Below are 20000 nucleotides of genomic sequence, written 5' to 3'. Positions count from 1 at the left end.
CAAATTGCTAGCAAGCTTAGGAAACCAATGCACCATCCGAGATGCATGTTATGTCGACTATGTACTAGATGTTCCTTAGTTATTAATATATTTATTTCCTATTTGCTCAAAAAAAAAAAAAATGACAACGTATTATGATTCTCCAATTTGGGCCACAACTTGTGTAACCGTAATAATCATATTAAATCAAATTACATTATTAACATGGAATTTGCTACTTACGCTAGTGGCCTGGTGGGTATAGTTTTGCTAGCTGCAAAATAGGAATACATAAGTTGTGAGCTACTTTACAATAATACTACTCTCCCTTGTTTACAATGTATCATTTTAGTTAAAGCAATTTGGTCCAATGTAACTGCCGTTTCAGAAGACTAATAAGGTATTAATTTTTTTTCTAATCTATTCAGACTCCAAGAAATGATCTGAAAAGTCCGAGCAGAGAGAGGGTAATTCGATAAGATATAAATAGTATTCTTATGATTAATGTTATAAAACAGTTTGATTAATTGCTTAAATGATGTATTTATTTGTAACGAAGAAAATCGATTCATTTCCTTGGATATAGTCCTATAACGGCTCTTCTAGTGCAAGTTGAAATGTCGGTTCAGTTTGATATTTTCTTAAAATTTAGTTAAGTTTATTTTAATTCGATTTTTTAGTTTTCGACCTTTTCATGGCAAATTTTTAATGTGATAATTAAGTTTGTGTTCATGGTAAACTTCTTAACCGTTCCCTATATTCCCTTTCCCTCAAACTAAGTAACAATAACAAGTATGAGAATATACAAATATAAAAATAAAAATAAAAATAAAAAAGATGGTTATTGTGGCAATTTAGAAAAAAAAGGAAAAAAGAAGAAGAAAGGGATCACAAAAATAAAAAGATGAAGAAGAAGGTTATTTTGGTCAAAGAGGAGGGGGCTGCACTACTTATGATAAACCTTGACACTAATCAAAGAGAGATTTTCACTCGGCCTCTGCGTTGCGCTTGTTGTGGCAGTTAGGGTTTTCTATACTACAGAACGGTAAGAAATCGTTTTCACTCACACTTACGTCTTCGATCCTAGTACATTTCTTGCGTATATTCTTCAGATCTGCTTACTAATAAACGCCTCGATTCACCATTTCTTGTCTTACGAACTTATTTTCTCTAATCGATGGTCAGAGAAGTATAAATCAGTATTTTGTCGAATTTTTTTGATGCACTTAGGATAGAGTTAATTTGTTACTAGTGAATTTGATTTGTTAGTTTCATGAACATTATATGTCTTGTTCCTATTCGGATGTGAATTGAAGTTTTTGGTTCTAATTAAGTAAATTGTTACTGAAAGTTAGGTTCTAAGAAGAGTTTGAAAATGTTTTCCACTTTTTTTTTTTTAAAGTATGTATTGGATGGAACCCATTCGCGTATACAATATAGTTCCAAAAATTAGCTCTTAGGAGTTATATGGCATCTGTAGGCATACACAGTTTCATTTCTCCGAAGCTCTTGATGAACTCTTTTCTTCCCTATCCCAAATAAATTGACTTGATTAATAGTTCTGCACCTAAGCTCTGGTTCATACTCCTTTTGTATCATCTTTTCAGAGTGTTATCGACTAATACTAGAGTGAGATCAATTTATTGAACTTTTTATACCTATTCTTTTGAGAAAATCTTAGCTCAACCAAGTAAGTGACTCTTGAAAAGCAGAATTTTTATTCTTCATGGGATGGAATGATGAATATATAACGTTAAATTCAAATTCAAGATGGCACGTTAATGAAGTTGGAATAAAAAATGTGGAAGGGCAAGGTTTAAATCCTAGCAAGAGTAAACAATGCTAGGTGATTTCTTCTCATCTGACTAAGCCTTGGTGGGAGGGAGTTACAATATACTTGCACCGGTGGGAAGGTGTAGATATCCGGTGAAATAGTCAAGGTGGCCAAACACTACCATCATGTGAAGATTCAAGAAAAAAGCTTATGTTAATTCCTTCATTTATTAAACCTTTGAGGTAGGTAACTTCAATTCTTTAGGAGTATACGAGGTGTCTATTAACCTTGTTAACTGTCTAGTAATAGTTTTTTCACTTGGAATTGATATCATTCTAAGATGAATTTAATCTAAGCCAGTTGTTGTGTCACATTGTCACACGATCTAATATGTAACAGTTCATATATTTGCTTTCAGGTTTAATTGAATGTGATCTAACTGTTAAGGTAATGAACGGGAAACATCTACTTAATACTCTCTAAAGGATGCATATTTCGTTTTAGGATGACCAGTAGAAGGGTGTAAGCTAAATATGAACACAATCCATGGAAAATGTTACATGCTCACTGTTCTAAACTGTTTTTTCTCAATGACCTGTTAGGCTGCACATCTACATTTCTCATCTCAGGTTGAGCAGTCCTGACTTTTTCTGTACAGGCAAGATGAGACCAATTTTCTGTGGTAACTTTGAGTTTGACACCAGACAGTCTGAGTTGGAAAGGCTTTTCAAAAGATATGGCAAGGTTGATAGGGTGGATATGAAATCTGGTAAACTTGTAACACACTTGTCAATTATCTTTTCCATGCTACTTAGCTTATTAACCTTATTATATTATTTTTCTTTTTTGAATATGACGACTTTTATGTGGGTGAGTTTAGTTTGTGGCGGTAACTTGTCACATACACTAACCTTTGGATGTGTGGTGTATCTGTCCTCCAAAATTATGCTTGATATTTTTCTTTAATAAAAATATACTTGATAAACTGGTTATCTTGTTAACTACTTGCATGTGAGGCCTTACCAATAGGTCTTGTTATTTTTTCCTGTCTATCTTAGAATATAATTCTTTGTAAAGCTTGTTCATGCATCAAGTAGTCATGCAGCAGGTGCTCGGGTATGATTTCGTTCTACTGGGCTAGTTGTGGATAACCAGATTAGTTCTGTATAATCCTTATTCTTTATGTCTTTCTTATTGTGGGCAATGACTACTGCGGCATCAAATGGTCTGCATGGTGTTATTTTGCCAATGGTACATCAATTATATACATGCAGCTAAACAAGGTTGTTTGCATTCCTAGTAAGGCACAGCTTGCCGTTACGGACTACCCAGAGTAAGTTTGAACAAGATTATGTGAAGTCTGTGCCTGAATAAAGTTGTAGCGAGCAACAATAAAGCTGATGGTGGTAAAGCCATTGACTCGTGAAATATGAACATGGTTATAGCGCCCTCTGGCATGTCCAGATACTTTTGGTTAATACATTTTCATGGGTATGGTAAGTGTAGTGTGGTTTCACTGCTCAAAGACTCAAATGACCACAAATTGGTCTGCTGGGATGCTTCATTCCTTCTTTACATTGTGGCTACGTTGGACGGAAGATCCAGTCAGCTCATTTGTGTCAACAACAGAAGTCTTGCTGAGTTTTGGCGGGATATTAGGATATGTTTACTGAAAAAGTATATTTTTTAAGTGTAGACCCCCATACTCAATTGATTCTTTGGCGCAGGATAACATTGCAAAGTCCATACAATCATTGCTGATGGACGGTGTCTATTTCGTTTCCTGACCGTGACAAGTTTCTCTTCTTGTTTCAAGAAGAGCTCTCCCATCCATCGTGGCATCACAATCACATATTTTCCTCAGTCACTATTGCCCTCCATTCCTCATGAATTTTGCCCAGCCTTCATTTTCAGACTTGTCACATTGCCGACCTTGAAGGCAGCAGTTTGAAAAGGAGAAGGCACACTTTTTACATTATCCCATCATGTGACATCCACCTTTCCCTGGCATCTTTAGTCCACCACTGAAGGTCTGTTGCTGATTTTAATGGTCAAAAGTTTCTAGATTTGACAGAGTGATTGTAATGCGTGAGGCGGTTTGCACATCTGCTAGATAAACTTATCTTTTCTAATCTTTTTGAGCATTTTAGAGTAATGGAACCTTTCATTGGAGGGTTCTTATTGCCAACTCAATTTTATTTAATCTTCATTCTATGTGTGATCGAACTTCAGGTTTTGCTTTTGTTTATATGGATGATGAAAGAGATGCAGAGGACGCTATTCAAGGGCTTGACCGAATAGATTTTGGCAGAAAGGGGCGCAGGCTTCGTGTTGAGTGGTCAAAGGTAATCCATTTTTGTGCCTGCAAATCTCTCTCTCCCTCCCTCTCTCTCTCTCTCTTGCCTATGCGAGGATTTTCCAGTTTATGCTGTGTTTTTATTTCTGTGCTGCAGGAAGAACGGAGCAGAAAGCCTGAGGTTTCTAGAAAATTTTCAAGTTTCAGAGTTTCCAAGACTTTGTTTGTCATAAATTTTGATCCATATAATACTAGGACAAGGGATCTGGAGAGGCACTTTGATCCACATGGAAAAATACTCAACATAAGGATCCGAAGGAATTTTGCATTTATTCAATTTGAATCACAGGAGGATGCCACTAGAGCCCTGGATGCTACCAATATGAGGTATATGCTTTCATCAATTTTTGTTGGAATTCGGCATGTAGTTTTTAAATGTCCACTTTAATTCTACCTAAGCGTTGGTTTTACTGCTTCTTATCTGTTTAAATGCAGTAAGCTGATGGATCGAGTTATTACTGTGGAGTATGCGATCAAAGACGATGATGATAAGAGAGATGGGTCTGGTCCCGGTAAAACCCATGATAGATCACCTAGGAGAGGTTATGACCGAGGTCGATCTCGTAGTCCTTATGGAAGAGATCGGCCAAGTCCTGACTATGGCCGTGGTCGAGATCGGCCAAGTCCTGACTATGGTCGTGGGAGAGATCGGCTAAGTCCTGACTATGGTCGTGGTAGAAATCAGTTAAGTCCTGACTACAGTCGCGGCAGAGATCGGCTAAATCCTGATTATGGTCGTGGCCCTAGCCCAAGTCCAAAGCATAGAGAAAGGAATTCTGAGAATGCCCGTGGCCATAGTCCAGCTGTAGGAAAGGAGAGAAATCCTGGTCATGGGAATGGTCGTACACCTAGCCCTCGTAGAGGAAGATCTGGTCCAGGAAATGGCCTCGTGAGCAGTCCTCTGGAAAGCAGAAGTCCTGGTTATGGTGATAGACCAAGTCCTAGTCCTCAACGGGAGAGGAGAAAGAAATATAGCCCGGATGGTTATAATCCTGGCAGCAGCCCAAGTTCTAAACCGGAACCTGTAGAAAGTCCTGTATGTGATGGGAGGGAAAGTTCAGAGCGATACAGGAGGTTTGCACCTTACAAGTTTACTTTTTTTAAAACTCTTCTTGCATGTCTCTGCTTCATTACCTGCTCTTGAATTACGATATCATCCTAATAGTTATTGTACTTAAATCATTGTGTTGGTGATGCAGTCGTTCACCTCCATTGCGGGAAAGATCACGCTCCTAATTTGCTTGAAGCTGTTTTGATCCTTGGAGTAACGGTTATGTTGAAAATGGTGCTTGTAGAATTAGACCTTGAAGTTGCTGGAGCATCAAAGTTGGATGTGGCTTTGGTAACCTCTGTAATGTACCTTCGGAAAATGGCTTTGTTCGTGGAAGTGATTTAGAACTGCTTCCATGTATTTTGACTGTTAACATCATACTCCGTTTCTATTTGATAATGAACCAGTAAGAGGTCATTCTTTGTTTGGTTATTTCACCCCAATCATGTTAATTCCCCTCCCAAATATGATGATCAATTTGCCAAGTTGTCTTGCATAACAAATTATTGTTAATAATCAACTAATTGTGGACATTTTTGTGTGGAGAATTCTTAGTTTTTATTACCAAAAACAAAATTAATGAGTTAGAATAGTGAGTTTTCAAAGAGCAGAATGGTTGCAGAGGATTCATATAGTTCCGAGATTGAAGCATAACAATTGCTGTTTGTGGGTATTGAAGCATAACAATTGATCACGTTTTTTATACAATGATGTGTTGTGAAAGAGCCGAGTTATTATTCTGTGAACCCTCTTTGGTAAAGCTATATCTTTGTAATTTTAGGGGGGGACAGGTGCTTAAATAGTTAATTCAGCCAAAACAGCTGTACTGTGGTTTTATTGGGGAGCAAATCTGTTCTTACGAGCTCAACTTTCATTATTCAGTATGGGTGAAAAGTTAAAACATTATAGTTTCCTTTGCTAATTTTAAAGTAGAGATGGATTGTCTTTGTTGGAATATCTGGAGCAACCAAAGAGAAACTGATCCTTAAGAGTGAGGACTAAAACGAAGAGGATAGCCCCATCTCCAAGGTGTCAACCTCAAGTAATTTTCTACGGTACTGTTTTCTGTCCATCGACAAGGACGGGCATGTACTTTGCTCGATGTTAACCATCACAATCCCTTTTGCAGGACCACTTTCTAATGTTTGCCAGAAGTAACAATTTTAAAAATATTGAGTCTTAATTATGATTTAGAGACTTAAAAGGCTTCAGACCATTCACATACAGTTGCATTCCACAATAGGAGAAAAGGTTTTCTTCGTTAAACGTATATTAATCGTACAATCATATGCGGATACAGTACCAGTTGGCCTATTATTGGCATCTCTTAATTTGTCTTAAAATATGCGGAATGTCGCGGCTCTCAGAAAGTAATCGTTACTCCTATTATTTAGCTAAGATGATGATGTCTAGCTTTATTGGTCAAATTTTGAGCTTAAATTGAGTCGAAATATCTACGTTCAAAGCTGCTATTTCAAGAATCAAATTAAGATGCCAACTTTGGCAGGAGAGATGAAAACGAATTCATGCCTTTAGAAGTAAATGGTAAATCCAACTAAACTAAACTTATACGCTTGACAAAGTCTCACCTTTTATGTGATTGATTGCCGTTAAAAAAGGAAAAAATTAAGAGGTGTTTTCTAGGCTTTAGATGCAGATATTAGGAGAAATTAATGAAGTTAGTTGATAGTAGAGCAAGAGTTATGCCAGCTGCATAATTGAGAGTCTACCTTTATTTTCTGCGTCAACCGAAAGCCTTGGCGAATTTGATACCCAAAGGCCAAAAAAGTTTCCAACTTTACCCAATCAGCCGACGGATGCGGTTTACATTACAAAAGCGACAAAACCGTAGAATTCCATGCACGCCATGCAAAGTCCAATTGCCTTTAGGGGACAGTGGTTTTGATAATCCTACAGCTTAGTCTTTGGTTTCAGACCCCATTTGTGTGGTTCTACGCAGAATACAAAATTGGATTGGCTCTTACTGCGGAAAAGACAATCCACAAGATTTTCCTAATCTTTGGCTTTTATGTTAAACAGGACGAATTAAGTCAAAAAGGTATTCTTAGTCGATTCTGTTAGTGTTTCCTAAGTGTTTTGTGTGCATGAGAACAAGATGTATACCTTGGTTGAATAAGCAAGTAATATAATTAACTATTGTATACCAGACTTCGCGGAACAGAATTGACTGATTAATTGATAAGTATCCTTAAAACCGTTGGCCTATGTTTAATGAGAAATACTGTGGGTAGAAGTTAAGATAAAGAATACCATTAGTGGGGTATGGGGAGGGTAGTGAGTGCGCAGACCTTACCCCTACCTCGAAGGGATAGAGAGGTAGACACATAAATCATAAGAAAATCATAAGAAAAATAGGAACACCATGAAATCCAGAAGAAAAATGCAAAACAAAACCGATAGCTAGTAAATAGGTCATGCACTAAAATACAACATTGACACTAGCTATCTTAGACAAAACCCCTACCTGACTAGTCTCACAGAGGTATTAGTAAGGCAAGGCTCAACTACCTGCTAACCTAAAATCTTAATGTTCGACCTCCACAACTTCCTATCAAGTGTCATATCCTCGGAAATCTGAAGCCTTGCCATATCATGTCTGATCACCTCTCCCCAATCTGAAACCTTAATGTTTGATGAGAAACTGTGGATTATATTTTAGAAGTTAAGATAAAGAATACTGTCATCGTTCGATTAAATCTTTGAATCTAAACAAGAATAAACCTTGTTATACGTCCACGACTTAGTCCTTTCCACAAGTTTACAACGCACATGCTATTGTTTCCTTGTTTCAAATAAAGAGTTAGTTACTCTATTAGCTACTAAACGACTCCCTGAAAATTCAATATTCATATTTAATTTCCTACTTTTTGCACGTGATATTCATTTCTAGTAGATGTGTGGAATGCGTGTTCAAGATTATTAGCTAACAATATCCAATTAATGTACATGGATTCATCAAAATCTTGTTATTAGCATTTAATCTTGGAACTGTTTCTTCAGCGGCGGGATAAGGTTAAAAGGATCGGAAATATTGAGAGATTCGATCTTTCACAGCTTTCTCTGTTATCGTTTGTCTTTTTGATGTGGCATTGTTATCACATTGAGCTGGAGATAAGGGTTATCTTGAAAAAGAACATAAAGCATAAATCTCTTCCCTTTTTCAAAATTTTCTTCGTTTAGCTTTGAGTAAGATTTCGATGAGCTAGCAAGGTTTCTCGTTGTTTTTTCATCCTCATATATATATTTGGCTGAGGTTTAATAACTTTAAGAACATAGTCAGAGCAAAAGCCTCAAGGGGAGCCTTGGAGCAATGATAAAGTTATCTCGACGTGACCTATATGATACAGATTCAAGCCGTGGAAACAGTCACTAATGTTTGCATTAGGGTAGGCTGTCTACATCATTATACCCTTGGGATGCGGCCTTAATTCTCCGAACCCCGCGTAACATGAGATACTTACTTTGCGGAGTGGACTGCCATTTAGTCGTACCAAGAGCTTCACACCTAAATCTAGAATGTTGAAATTAAGAAAAGGAATTTTTATGCATGATTGGGTTCACCTCTTTTGTTTTTTAGCCTAAAACAATGCATGTTTAGTTAGTGCCTTTGTGGGGTTGTTGCCTCTGCGTATTATAACTGACATATACTCTTATTTGACTTGGATCATAGAATTTGAATTGGACTGTTTCATGATATAATTAAATCTTAGGTCAGTGACCAGCATTTCAATTTTCAAGTCTTCATTTTCTAGAATTCGGCAGTGTTTGTCATTGATGCCATTTTTACTAGTTTTTCTTTTTCCACATCATTATTAGATATATAAAAATTCCTTTAACGGGTCGGGTCCGTTGCGGCGAATTCCGAATGTGTTGAGTAAAAATTGGCCTTTTGAGATCAATACCATCTCTCTTAATATTTTTAAGTTCATCCCCTTTAATTTTTTAATAAACCCATTTACAACATTCTTATACTTTTGTCAATAGTAATAGAAAATTGTGCGATATTGGAGGAGAAACGTGGAATAAAAATATAATACTAATACTTTGAATGTTCCAAGTGGTACACACAACTTTATGACATCATAAAAAATGTGTCATGGGTGATCAAAGGCATGCCGACTAAAATTTTTGAAATACAAAAGAGAGCGCCAATGTTAGCCACATCACATGAATGACTAATTCTTTGTTTTATATTAATGTGAACTCATATAATATCGTCGAATAAAGTTTTATGAACGGAACTCTATGGTCTAAGAGTATATAACGATCCTTAAAGTAACCCCACTTTCATTGTTAATGAGTATGAGAAAATTCCACACGTTTTTGTTTCCTTCTCTGTTTTTGTCCCACTAATTTTCTACTCGTTTTTGCCCGTGTGACCAGGGCACTGCCACTGCCACTATCTATATTTGGACTAACTGGAATTGCCCCAACACTCTGCTCTGACTCTTAGATAAATAGACAATCCGTTTAACAATAACCTCCGTCGGGGTGTGAACAAGTAGAAAGGAGATAAGATTAGGATACTCTTAATGATGTGAGGCTTTTTGGGAAAAGCCGTGCGGGCTTGACCCAAAGCGGATAATATCGTCACGCCATGTTAAGAGTATCTTTGGGCTGTTTTAGCCCAACAACTGGTATCAAAGCCAATGTTTTTGGCGAAACGAGTATGAAGATGGCGAAGTAGTGACGTAAGGCACGGCTTAGTGCCTTTGCTCGTCTATTGGCCGGTTCACTACCTTTACCCATAGCTTCAAAGACGCATACATAACGTCTCTATTGGGCTTCAGTGACCGTAAATACTCGAATCATGTGGGTGACATACAATTAATCTCCAAATTAGCCCATAAACAGTGATGAGTCATGGAGAACTTAGTTCAAGGGGAGATTGTTGGTCTTATATGGAAAGTAAAAAGGAAAAACAAATTCTACTTATAAGGAGTTGAATACTCTTAATGGTGTGAGACCTTTTGGGAAAAAGCACGCGGGTTTGATCCAAAGCGGACAATATCACACCATGTTAAGAGTATTTTTGGATAATTTTAGCCTAGTATGCGATGCATTTTGAATAAGAAAAAGAGTTAGTTTCAAGTGAACAACACTCGTCTGAAAATATAGTTCATTTCTTTACAAAATGACATCAAACTTAAAACAAAAACGGCATGAAGAAACAACTTAGTCGACATTTTTGGTGTTTGCTAGGACGAAGGCCTCCCACTTGGCATTATTTCCCTGTAGCAACAATGACTAGTATGGCCGTACATGCAGTGTTGTATTAAGACTGCCATTAAGGAATTCCCATTTCTAGATTCCAAATGCTGACTTTAGTTTTCTTATTCAGACCTCCATTCCATTCTGCTATACTACCAATTATGGGTAACTAGGCCGAGTTGGTTCGGATTTGACAATTACCAAACCAAATCAATTGTGTCGGATTATTAAATCTAAAGATCAAACCAAACCAATAAAACTCGGGTTTTTCACTCTCGGATTTTCTCGGATTTTCGGATTATTCGGGTTTTTTCGAATTTTTTTTCCGGTAAAATCTTCGTAGAACAAAACATATAAATTATGCTCAAAATATTCCTTTAGTCCTAGTAAGATACAATTATATAAAACATTTTCTAAGAAAATAATACAAAATATGAGATATGTCATGGAATTATCCTAATTATGTAATATAAATATTGCTAATTAAAAATCCATAATAAAAATAAACATAATCTAAGAGTACTAAGTCATGCTAAAATAAGTAGACTAATAAGAGAGTATTAAATACATGCCTAAACGTTAAAGAAAAAATAAAAATAGGTTATGCATTTTTATCTAAATTATTGCAAAATAAAAAATAGATATTCAATACATTCCCGTTCGTAGTATTGAATTAAATGTCTTTTGTTAGCATTAGTATTGATTTGATTTTGGTTTGGACTTTTGTTAGCACTATTTAATTTACTAACGTTAATGGCAATAAAACTTATTGAACATTCAAAAGTTCTAAGCCCAACCTTGAAATAATACCTCAAAAAATAAAATTATGAAATCTTTTAAGAAATATTTATAAATTACATCGCAATAAGTATATTTATATATTAAATATATTTAAAATTTCTATATATATAATGTCGGGTTGGTTTGGTTTCGGTTTGACTTTCTTTAGTTAAACCAAACCAAACCAATTATGGTCGGGTTTTTTTCCCAATACCAAACCAAATCAAACCAAATCATAGTCGGGTTTTTTTCTCGGTTTGACTCGAATTATCGGGTTGGTACGATTTATCGGTTTCCTTTGTACACCCTACTACCAATAAGTAGTAATGCCACACCTCCTAACTACTTTGGACATCCTAATACATCGAAGAATTTTAATAGACCGGTTACATTTGCTCTAGTGGCGAACGCAAGAATATGCACAAGCGACACTCATTAATTGTCCTAAATTACTGAAATTACACCACAGTGTGCATTTGCACCACATCCCTCTTTCTTGATTTTCCCAAAAAATAGTAATAATATTTGTTATGGTTACAATCTCACTCCTTTTTAGTTCATACAATCACATTTCATAAGCTTGGTAATCCTTGTTTCTTTTTTCTGTTCTAATAAAGTCTTTAAGCAGCTATGTCTTAATATGGTCAAAATTTTGTAAAACAGTGTGGAACAACATCACAAATTGTTGATCAATTAGCAGACAAAAAATGAAAAGAATTTAAGGGGAAGATTGAGAGTGTGGGAAAAAAAAGGTGATAACGAAGATTCTTTGGTTGGATAGAGTTATAAACAGATGAGTGGAGACGAGTTAGTGTTAACTCTAAGGTGGGACTTTCGGCGAGCCGTGCCGCACCAAAAATAATATTAAGGCTGGCAAAAATTGGAATGGCTTATCAATTTTGCTTTTTCTTTACCCTACAGGCTACACTACACATATTTTGGGCCCTTTTAACGGGCCTTTTTTCAATGGCCGGTTTTGGGTCCTTCCTTATCTATCTGTCCAAAAAGTTACTTTCTCAATTGTCTCTGCTTATGACTTGTACATCATCTCTTTTTGTGTGTTAATTCTACAGCACACTCGTGTGTTACTCTACTCTAACTGAAGTGGTCATCATAAATTTAAAAAATACGCCCAACAACTTAAATTTATTCAGTTTAATAGAAAGTTGAACATATGCTAAACAACCTAAACTCTAAATCTTAGTTGACATAAGAATGGAATTCCACTGTTCTTAAGAGGGAAGGCCGGTTAAATTCCAGAACAAAACAAACCATGTTCAGACAAAAAACTCCCCCTAGAGCTCCTTATATAAACCCCATCAGTTCTTGACCTTTTAAACCCCGCATTAAACAAACTGAAACTTCTCCCTTCCTTTCTTTCTTTCTTTAACTCTATCTATATCTCTTTTGCTTTCTTTGATTCTTTCCATTTGAGGTACCTATCTTTCCTAGTTTATACTATTCTTAGAAAGAATGTGCCATTCAAACGAACCATACGGAGAAGCAAATTTCCTCTCCATTAAAGTTGCTCAAGAAGCCGACATGTTTGCCCCTTTGATACCCAAAAGCCCAACAAATCAATATCAAGCCCAGAATTCTGAGGTCCCTAATTACCCCCATAAAACCAACAACAAAATCACTCATCTTTCCCTTATTTTCAAAGAAGCTCAATCCATTGCTAATATCGCTTTTCCTATGATTCTCACCGGTCTTTTACTTTACTCCCGCTCTATGATCTCTATGCTTTTTCTTGGCCGGCTCGGTGATTTAGCACTAGCCGGCGGTTCTCTTGCTATTGGATTCGCTAACATCACTGGATATTCAATCCTTTCTGGTTTAGCCATGGGTATGGAACCCATTTGCGGACAAGCTTTTGGTGCCCAAAAATACAATCTTCTTGGGCTAACTTTGCAAAGAACCATTCTTTTACTTTTATTAACTTCATTTCCAATTGCTCTGCTTTGGGTTAATATGAAAACCATTTTACTCTATTGTGGCCAAGATGAAGATATTGCTACAGAAGCACAATCTTATCTTTTCTATGCACTTCCTGATTTATTCGCCCAATCTTTACTTCACCCTTTGCGTATTTATCTGAGAACTCAATCTATAACTCTGCCTTTAACTTGTTGCGCTGTCCTCGCAATTCTTCTGCATATACCCATAAATTTTCTTCTTGTTACTAAACTTAATTTAGGGGTCAAAGGAGTTGCCCTGAGTAGTGTTTGGACTAACTTCAATCTAGTAGTTTCTTTAATTATCTATATTATTATCTCTGGTCTATATAAAAAGACATGGCAAAAGTTGTCAATGGAGATTATCAAAGGATGGAAATCGCTATTAAATTTAGCGATCCCAAGCTGCATTTCTGTCTGTTTAGAATGGTGGTGGTACGAGATAATGATTTTGTTATGTGGGCTATTGATAAACCCGAAAGCTACAGTGGCTTCAATGGGCATTTTAATCCAAACAACTTCATTGATATATATATTCCCATCTTCTCTTAGCTTCAGCGTGTCAACAAGAGTGGGAAATAAATTAGGAGCAAGGCGACCGGATAAAGCTAAGGTTGCTGCCATTGTAGGACTTGCTGGCAGCTTCATTTTGGGCTTTTCAGCACTGTTTTTCGCGGTGACAGTGAGGAAAGTTTGGGCCAAGATGTTCACTAATGACAAGGAGATTTTGGCGTTAACATCACTTGTATTACCAATAATTGGGCTTTGTGAACTGGGAAATTGCCCACAAACAACTGGCTGTGGGGTACTGAGAGGAACAGCAAGGCCTAAAGTTGGAGCAAATATAAATTTAGGTTGCTTTTATCTTGTTGGAATGCCAGTAGCAGTGGGGCTAAGTTTTTATGCAGGGTTTGATTTTCAAGGATTATGGCTTGGATTATTGGCTGCTCAGGCTTCTTGTATGGTGACCATGTTACTTGTTTTGCTCCATACAGATTGGGATTTTGAAGCACAAAGAGCCAAAGAACTAACAGGAACTACTACTGTTAGCAACTTTCTTGATCACAACAAAGAAACTGAAGAAAATAATAAGCAGCTCAATGAAAATTTTTTATGTTAAAGTTTTGATTTTTTTTTTTTTTTTTTTTTTAAAACCCCTGATTTAATTCCTCCATTAATTATTTTATGTTTAGTTATATAGATGTATAGAGGGGAGGGGGCAGGGGGTGTATTGATAGTTTTTTTTTTTAAATTTTTTTTATTGCTTTTTTAAAAGCCAAGGCTGAAACTGAAGCAGACTCTTTCTTTTGGTAATTTGGGTGATATCCAAAATGGGAATTATCACAGGAAATGACAAAAGATTGTAGCTGGAAAAACCAACAAGAAGAAAAGGTGCCGTTTGTACTGTAGCTAAAGAAACATAAATGAAGAGTTTCTATCGAATTCGGTTCATTGGCTGAGTGTACTATCACATGTTTCCTCTTCTGTTAGTTTTTGTTTTTATTTTCTTACATAGAGCTAGTAACATACTTACTCTGTTTCAAACCTATTTCCTTTTTGGTCTGTGCCAAAAAGAATTACATCTTTCCTTATTTGAAAATATTTTACCTTTATGCAATGATTTATAACCACACAAAATATATGTGCCTTATTTTATACCACAAGTTCAAAAGTCTTCTCTCTTTTCTTAAACTCCGTGCCCAGTCAAATGAGTTCACATAAATTGAAACGGAGGGAGTATTAAATAAGGTAAAAACAAAAAAAACTCAAGAAGATAAATCCAAGATCAGTTATGTGTGTCTCATGGTGTCCTGCATGCATGGGCTAGGATAAGATTTGTACAATTATGACAAAAAAATAACAATCCTAGGTGGCCAAAACAACGTCATATCAAATGGAACTAAGGAAACAAAACAAAGATGTTTCCAACCAACCATAATATACATATACACATATCTTGTTTAATACAAACTACTCCCCTGCTCAAATAAAAGGTAGTATAACAACTTACAAAAATTAACACCCATACGATCCGTACATTTGCTCACTAATCAGGAGTATATTTAAAAAAAAAAAAATCCTTGATAACTACTACTTCAATAAATATTATTTGACATTTTAAAATTCTAAAATTTGCAATTTGAACAGGAAACAATCAAAATTTTGTTTATATATATCCCCATTGTCAAAGCTGTCTATGTAGGTACAAAGTGAGTGTTTAATAGACTTGTAAGTTCGCATTTCCAAGTCTCAATAGCCTTGTCATATTTCACCACACGCCATGCCATATAATAGAAAAATATAACCACTGAGGTTTCAATTTAAACGAATTGTTCATGTCAGGGTTGAGAAAATTTCACTAGCTATAAAAATGATGCTTTTACATGAATTCTGGTAAAAGTTCAGTGGCTAATTAATCCCCGGATGAGTTCAAGTTTTGTGCTTTGATAATGTATAATATTATTATACCATATATCACGTTTACTTAACTGCAAACATATGCTCTATAATCATACATATCCTTGAAAGGAGTAATAAGTTAAGTTACACTAATAATACAATACAATTGAAACCCTGATTTTTACTTTACTGTATTTCTTCTCTATATTGTTCTGATTTTGCGTGTTTACTTTGAGCCGAGGGTCTATTGAAAATAATTTCTCTACTTGCACAAGGTAGAGGTAAGGTTGCATACTCACAACCAGGGGCGGAAGGGATTCACCCGAACCCTCTTCGCTAGAAATTTACACTGTACATATAAGGTAAAATTCGATTTTTACCTTTATATATTTTATTTTAAATTCCTTTGATATTGTCCAAAAGCATAGCTTAATGGTCAAGGGTTCAAAACCTTTGTTAGTCGTTGGTTCAATTTCCACTAGACACAATTTTTTTTAATTTTTTAATTTTCTTTTTTTTTTTTAAATTTCCTTAGCGAAAATTCTGCCTCCGACTGCTCACAACTCTCCTCAAATCCCTCGTATGAAATTACACTGAGTTTGTCGTTATTATCGTGTTAAAGTTGCTTTTTAGTATTAATGGGATAAGAAGCCGCAATTACTGTTAAAGGAATATGATTCGAAAAGCATATATACTTTGTTTCATTTTAGAGGTAGAGAGGAGTTTTGTGAATCTCAAAAGATTTAACACAGAACAGGGGAGCATGGGACACATGGGAGAAGCATTAGCTGAGTGGTCGAAGCAAGTGCAAATATTATGCAACTTGCATTAATATCTACTAAGTACTATCTAAAGCATATATGCCAATGCTGCAGCTGGTCAACCGCTTAAAGTAAAGATCTTCGATATCCTTTTTTGAAAAAAGATTTTCCGTTTCATGATAACTTGTTCATCTCAACATATATATTTTTGCTCGGAAAATCGTTCTTTCTCTATCATACTCCTGGTCTAGCGGCCATGAATAGGGTTGCCAAACAGATCAGATCGGATATGGTTCGAGTCGAAAATAGGTAATGAAAAAATCGGATAAATTATTCGACCCGACCCATATTTAATACGGATAAAAAGGGGTTAGCCGACGGATAATGGGTAACCATATTATCCATGAATTCTTGTATATGACATTTTTGGGAGAATTCTCAGTCTCCTAACTTGAGGAACACCCAATTTGAGGCTTTACAAATGTAAAAGTTAGACCTATCGGTTACCCATAGATTATACATTTAGAAAATGGATAATATGATTCTTATCTATATTTGATCCGTTTTTAAAAAGTTCATTATCCAACCCATTTTTAATGGATAATATAGGTGGTTAACTCTTTTTTTAAATCATTTTGCCACCCCTAGCCACGAATAAGAGAGTTACCACACTTAGAGTCGGTTGGGAACAAGTTATCCTGAGATTATAATATAAAAAATAATAATAACAGGATTATTTAGTAAATATATTTTTATCGAAAGATAATTAGTTCATTAGACAAAATATTAGGAATATAATATGAACATGTGTTTGGTGTATGCCACATAACTTAGGATAAACTTGTATTTTCAATTTTAACTTGGATGATTTAAATGACTTTGGGAGAAGGGCACCTCTTATCATTTTAGTGTTTATCCTGGAATTAATTAGTCTAGGGATATTATCCCACTCTCTCAATGTGGGATAGAGTAATACTTAATTATTGGATTAATTAATCCGGAAATTGCTAAATTCGGATTCAAAAAAATTCAATAAAATAGGAGATCGAGATTATTATTCCTTATCCCACCTACCAAACAAACTCTTAGGCTATCTAAGGAAGACGTTTAATAAGATAAGTTAGTCGGAGTTCCCGATATGCATAACTTGTATAGAGCATAAGCTTTAACTAATATGTACAATTTTTATATTATTGATATAATGTATTCTGCTGTAATAGGTTATCTATCTTATTTTCTCTAGATACTAATTCCACTTGTTTCATACGGTTATTATCATTTAAATAATCTAGTGCAAAAATTATTTCACAAACAATGCATAGAGGTTAAACTGATCACGAGTATATATAAATTTATGAAGCTGAATATACGTAATGCTGTAGTTACATTAATAGCCCGTTTGGCTTAGCTGATTTAGAGTAGCTGATAAGCATTAAGTGTTGAAAAACACTTTTAAATGTTGAAGCTGATTTAAAAAATAAGCAGTTACGTGTTTGGATAAAAGTGTAGAAATTAATAATAAGCAACTGAAGAACTGGGTATACAAAGAATTTTGTTTTAAAAAGAAATATTTTAGGGATAGAATAGTAAATATTTTGGTCAAACCTAAAATGCTTATAAGCTGGAATTTGATAAGTTGGGGAGACCAACTTATGGTTTTTGGTTTATTTTTGGCTTATAAGCTAATTTGACCAACTTATAAGCTTAGCCAAACACCCTCTAAAAGTACTTATAAGCTAATTTGACCAACTTATAAGCTTAGCCAAACACCCTCTAAGGCTAACACCTAGAAAATGAGGAATCTTGGTTTCAACTTTTATTATTGTTATTATTAATTTAGTCCGTTAAATTTACACAACAACTAATTTTCTATATAAGATGAAACGCAAACGCAATCCTACCTCAAGCTCCTTGATGTATTTTTTAGCTTTATTCCGCTTGATTCTTCATTTTCTTTTCTAAATATTTCTTCTAAAAAGAAGCAAAAAGTTGTTGGAATAAGGTGTAATAAATTAAAAAGAGAAAGGTGCTAAATGCTTGTCCCAGATATATAACCTAAAGAATTAATTTTCAATATATTCACAACCATTTGACCTTGATTTTTGCCAATATCAACTGATGATAATAGAGTGACCCTACATAAAATAGTCAGAAACCGCTGGCATTAGCAAGGAGTTAGATAATTAAATAATAAGGTCAAGGAATCAAGCAACTTCACTTCTTAATTACTCCCTAATTAATTTTCTCAAATGACATTATTAGGGAAAACAAACCTGAACCACCTCTCTAAATAAGAATGGACATGTGATGAGTATATTATCTTTTTATCAGAGTATAACTATTAGAACAACCTGATCTTCTATTAAACAAATATTCATTTCCATAGAGGAGAATCAGAAGGAGATTCAGAATCCAACAGTTTTAACTTATGAAATGTGTATAGTCTTTTAGGCTTTTGTGAGGGATGTTTAGCCTTAAGACTGTACCAAAAGGTGACATCCTTTTAAGGTTCCAAAGAATCAAGAAAAAACAATTTAAAACCAGCTCCGACGTGTATAAGATTGCAATCCAATTTTGATTGCAATTTGCATGCATATATAAGATTCTCTTTCTGGAGATCTAACACGTTCTGGCTTTTGGGTATATTCTACAATAAAATTGACATTGCATTTTTTATGAATAAAGATGCAAATCCACAATGGTTTAAGAAACTATTATCGAAGCTGTGGTGTATACAGCACATAGGAGAGTTGTACTTTGTTTTCTAGCTAGGGTGCATAATTAAAGTTGTCTAGTTAATTAACATTGCATTACACTCTAATTCTGTATTGTTTATTCAGATAATCTATTTTAGATGGTGGACTTTTGGGGCTTTAGCTTTTAGTTTCATTTCTTTTACGTACGTGATCATTAGAATAATTATAGCAGGAAAACTTAAGATTAATCATGCTTTGTTGAGTTTGTCCTGTATGTAACATACACGCAGAAACACGCTTTGTTTGAATATTGAGTAGATGTAGTTTAAATTAAACAGATAATATTTAAAAGGGGATAGTTATAACAACAACTACGCTTCAATCCGAAATAAGTTGGAGAATAAAGGGGTCTGCACAAAGAAAAAAACATAAATAGTTGCTTTGCAACACCTTAATTATGTGCATAATATACAAGAAGAATCATGGTTACTTATGGGATAACGTTAAATACTAAATAAAGGGGCCTGAGTCATTTTTCCAAGGTAAGGCTTCTCTGTATATATATGCGCGTGTCTATGCAACGAATTAAGTCAATATCAAATATTTATCTATGTTTGATTAGAAACAGAGAATGTAGCCAATGATAGATGCTAAATCAACATTAGGAAATTGCAATTATAGGAAATGAAGACGATGTTCAACAAGATTAATTTGATGATATGTATAGAACCGGCCTTACGAAGTTTGACACTTCTTCAAGTAATTTAATATTAGTCAGATGTTGTTTTGACAACTATGAAAGTGAAGAGATAAGGAGGCCGCTAGATTTTAGGTTGTTAATAATTTAGAGGATTTTTTTTTTTTTTTTGTAATTATTATCTCATCAATCTTCAAGAGCAGGTTGTAATAGTAATTTATGTTATCATATTACTAATAAATACTAATTATTCTCCTAATCATTTTTGTGTCCCTTGGCTCTTCAAGGTTTCTGCGACCCTTTGCTTATAATGAGTGGC

General features: G+C 35.0%; 2 protein-coding genes across 5 annotated transcripts; both read left to right on the top strand.

Annotated features, from left to right (window-relative positions):
- The first annotated feature begins 890 nt into the window (after positions 1-890).
- LOC107794073 (serine/arginine-rich splicing factor RS40) lies at positions 891-5592 on the top strand. 4 transcript variants are annotated; one of them, XM_075255325.1, is made up of 7 exons: positions 961-1024; positions 2412-2522; positions 3481-3783; positions 3986-4098; positions 4207-4436; positions 4545-5183; positions 5309-5592. In XM_075255325.1, the coding sequence occupies exons 4-7, from the start codon at positions 4003-4005 to the stop codon at positions 5343-5345; spliced, it is 1002 nt and encodes a 333-aa protein (XP_075111426.1). In that variant the 5' UTR covers positions 961-1024; positions 2412-2522; positions 3481-3783; positions 3986-4002; the 3' UTR covers positions 5346-5592. The 4 variants fall into 4 exon arrangements, with proteins under 4 accessions (XP_016472014.1, XP_075111425.1, XP_016472015.1 ...); XM_016616528.2 differs by lacking the exon at positions 3481-3783 and having other exon boundaries at positions 891-1024; XM_075255324.1 differs by having other exon boundaries at positions 913-1024; positions 2412-3783.
- A 6905-nt stretch (positions 5593-12497) lies between these two features.
- On the top strand, positions 12498-14567 carry LOC107794072 (protein DETOXIFICATION 49-like). The gene has a single exon (XM_016616527.2). The coding sequence runs from the start codon at positions 12646-12648 to the stop codon at positions 14245-14247; it is 1602 nt and encodes a 533-aa protein (XP_016472013.2). The 5' UTR covers positions 12498-12645; the 3' UTR covers positions 14248-14567.
- Positions 14568-20000: the final 5433 nt, after the last annotated feature.

The sequence above is a fragment of the Nicotiana tabacum genome, chromosome 6 (assembly GCF_000715075.1).
Source record: "Nicotiana tabacum cultivar K326 chromosome 6, ASM71507v2, whole genome shotgun sequence".
NCBI classification, from domain to species: Eukaryota; Viridiplantae; Streptophyta; class Magnoliopsida; order Solanales; family Solanaceae; genus Nicotiana; species Nicotiana tabacum.
Note: the sequence above shows the minus strand (reverse complement) of the source record. Positions and strands in the feature narration are given on the sequence as shown.

Excerpts from the sequence above, each read along its gene's own strand:
- LOC107794073 (XM_016616528.2), top strand. The coding sequence starts at position 2,417 with ATGAGACCAATTTTCTGTGGTAACTTTGAGTTTGACACCAGACAGTCT. Across the intron at positions 4,437-4,544 it reads CTGGATGCTACCAATATGAG|TAAGCTGATGGATCGAGTTA; the intron begins GTATATGCTTTC and ends GTTTAAATGCAG. Across the intron at positions 5,184-5,308 it reads AGTTCAGAGCGATACAGGAG|TCGTTCACCTCCATTGCGGG; the intron begins GTTTGCACCTTA and ends TTGGTGATGCAG.
- LOC107794072 (XM_016616527.2), top strand. The coding sequence starts at position 12,646 with ATGTGCCATTCAAACGAACCATACGGAGAAGCAAATTTCCTCTCCATT.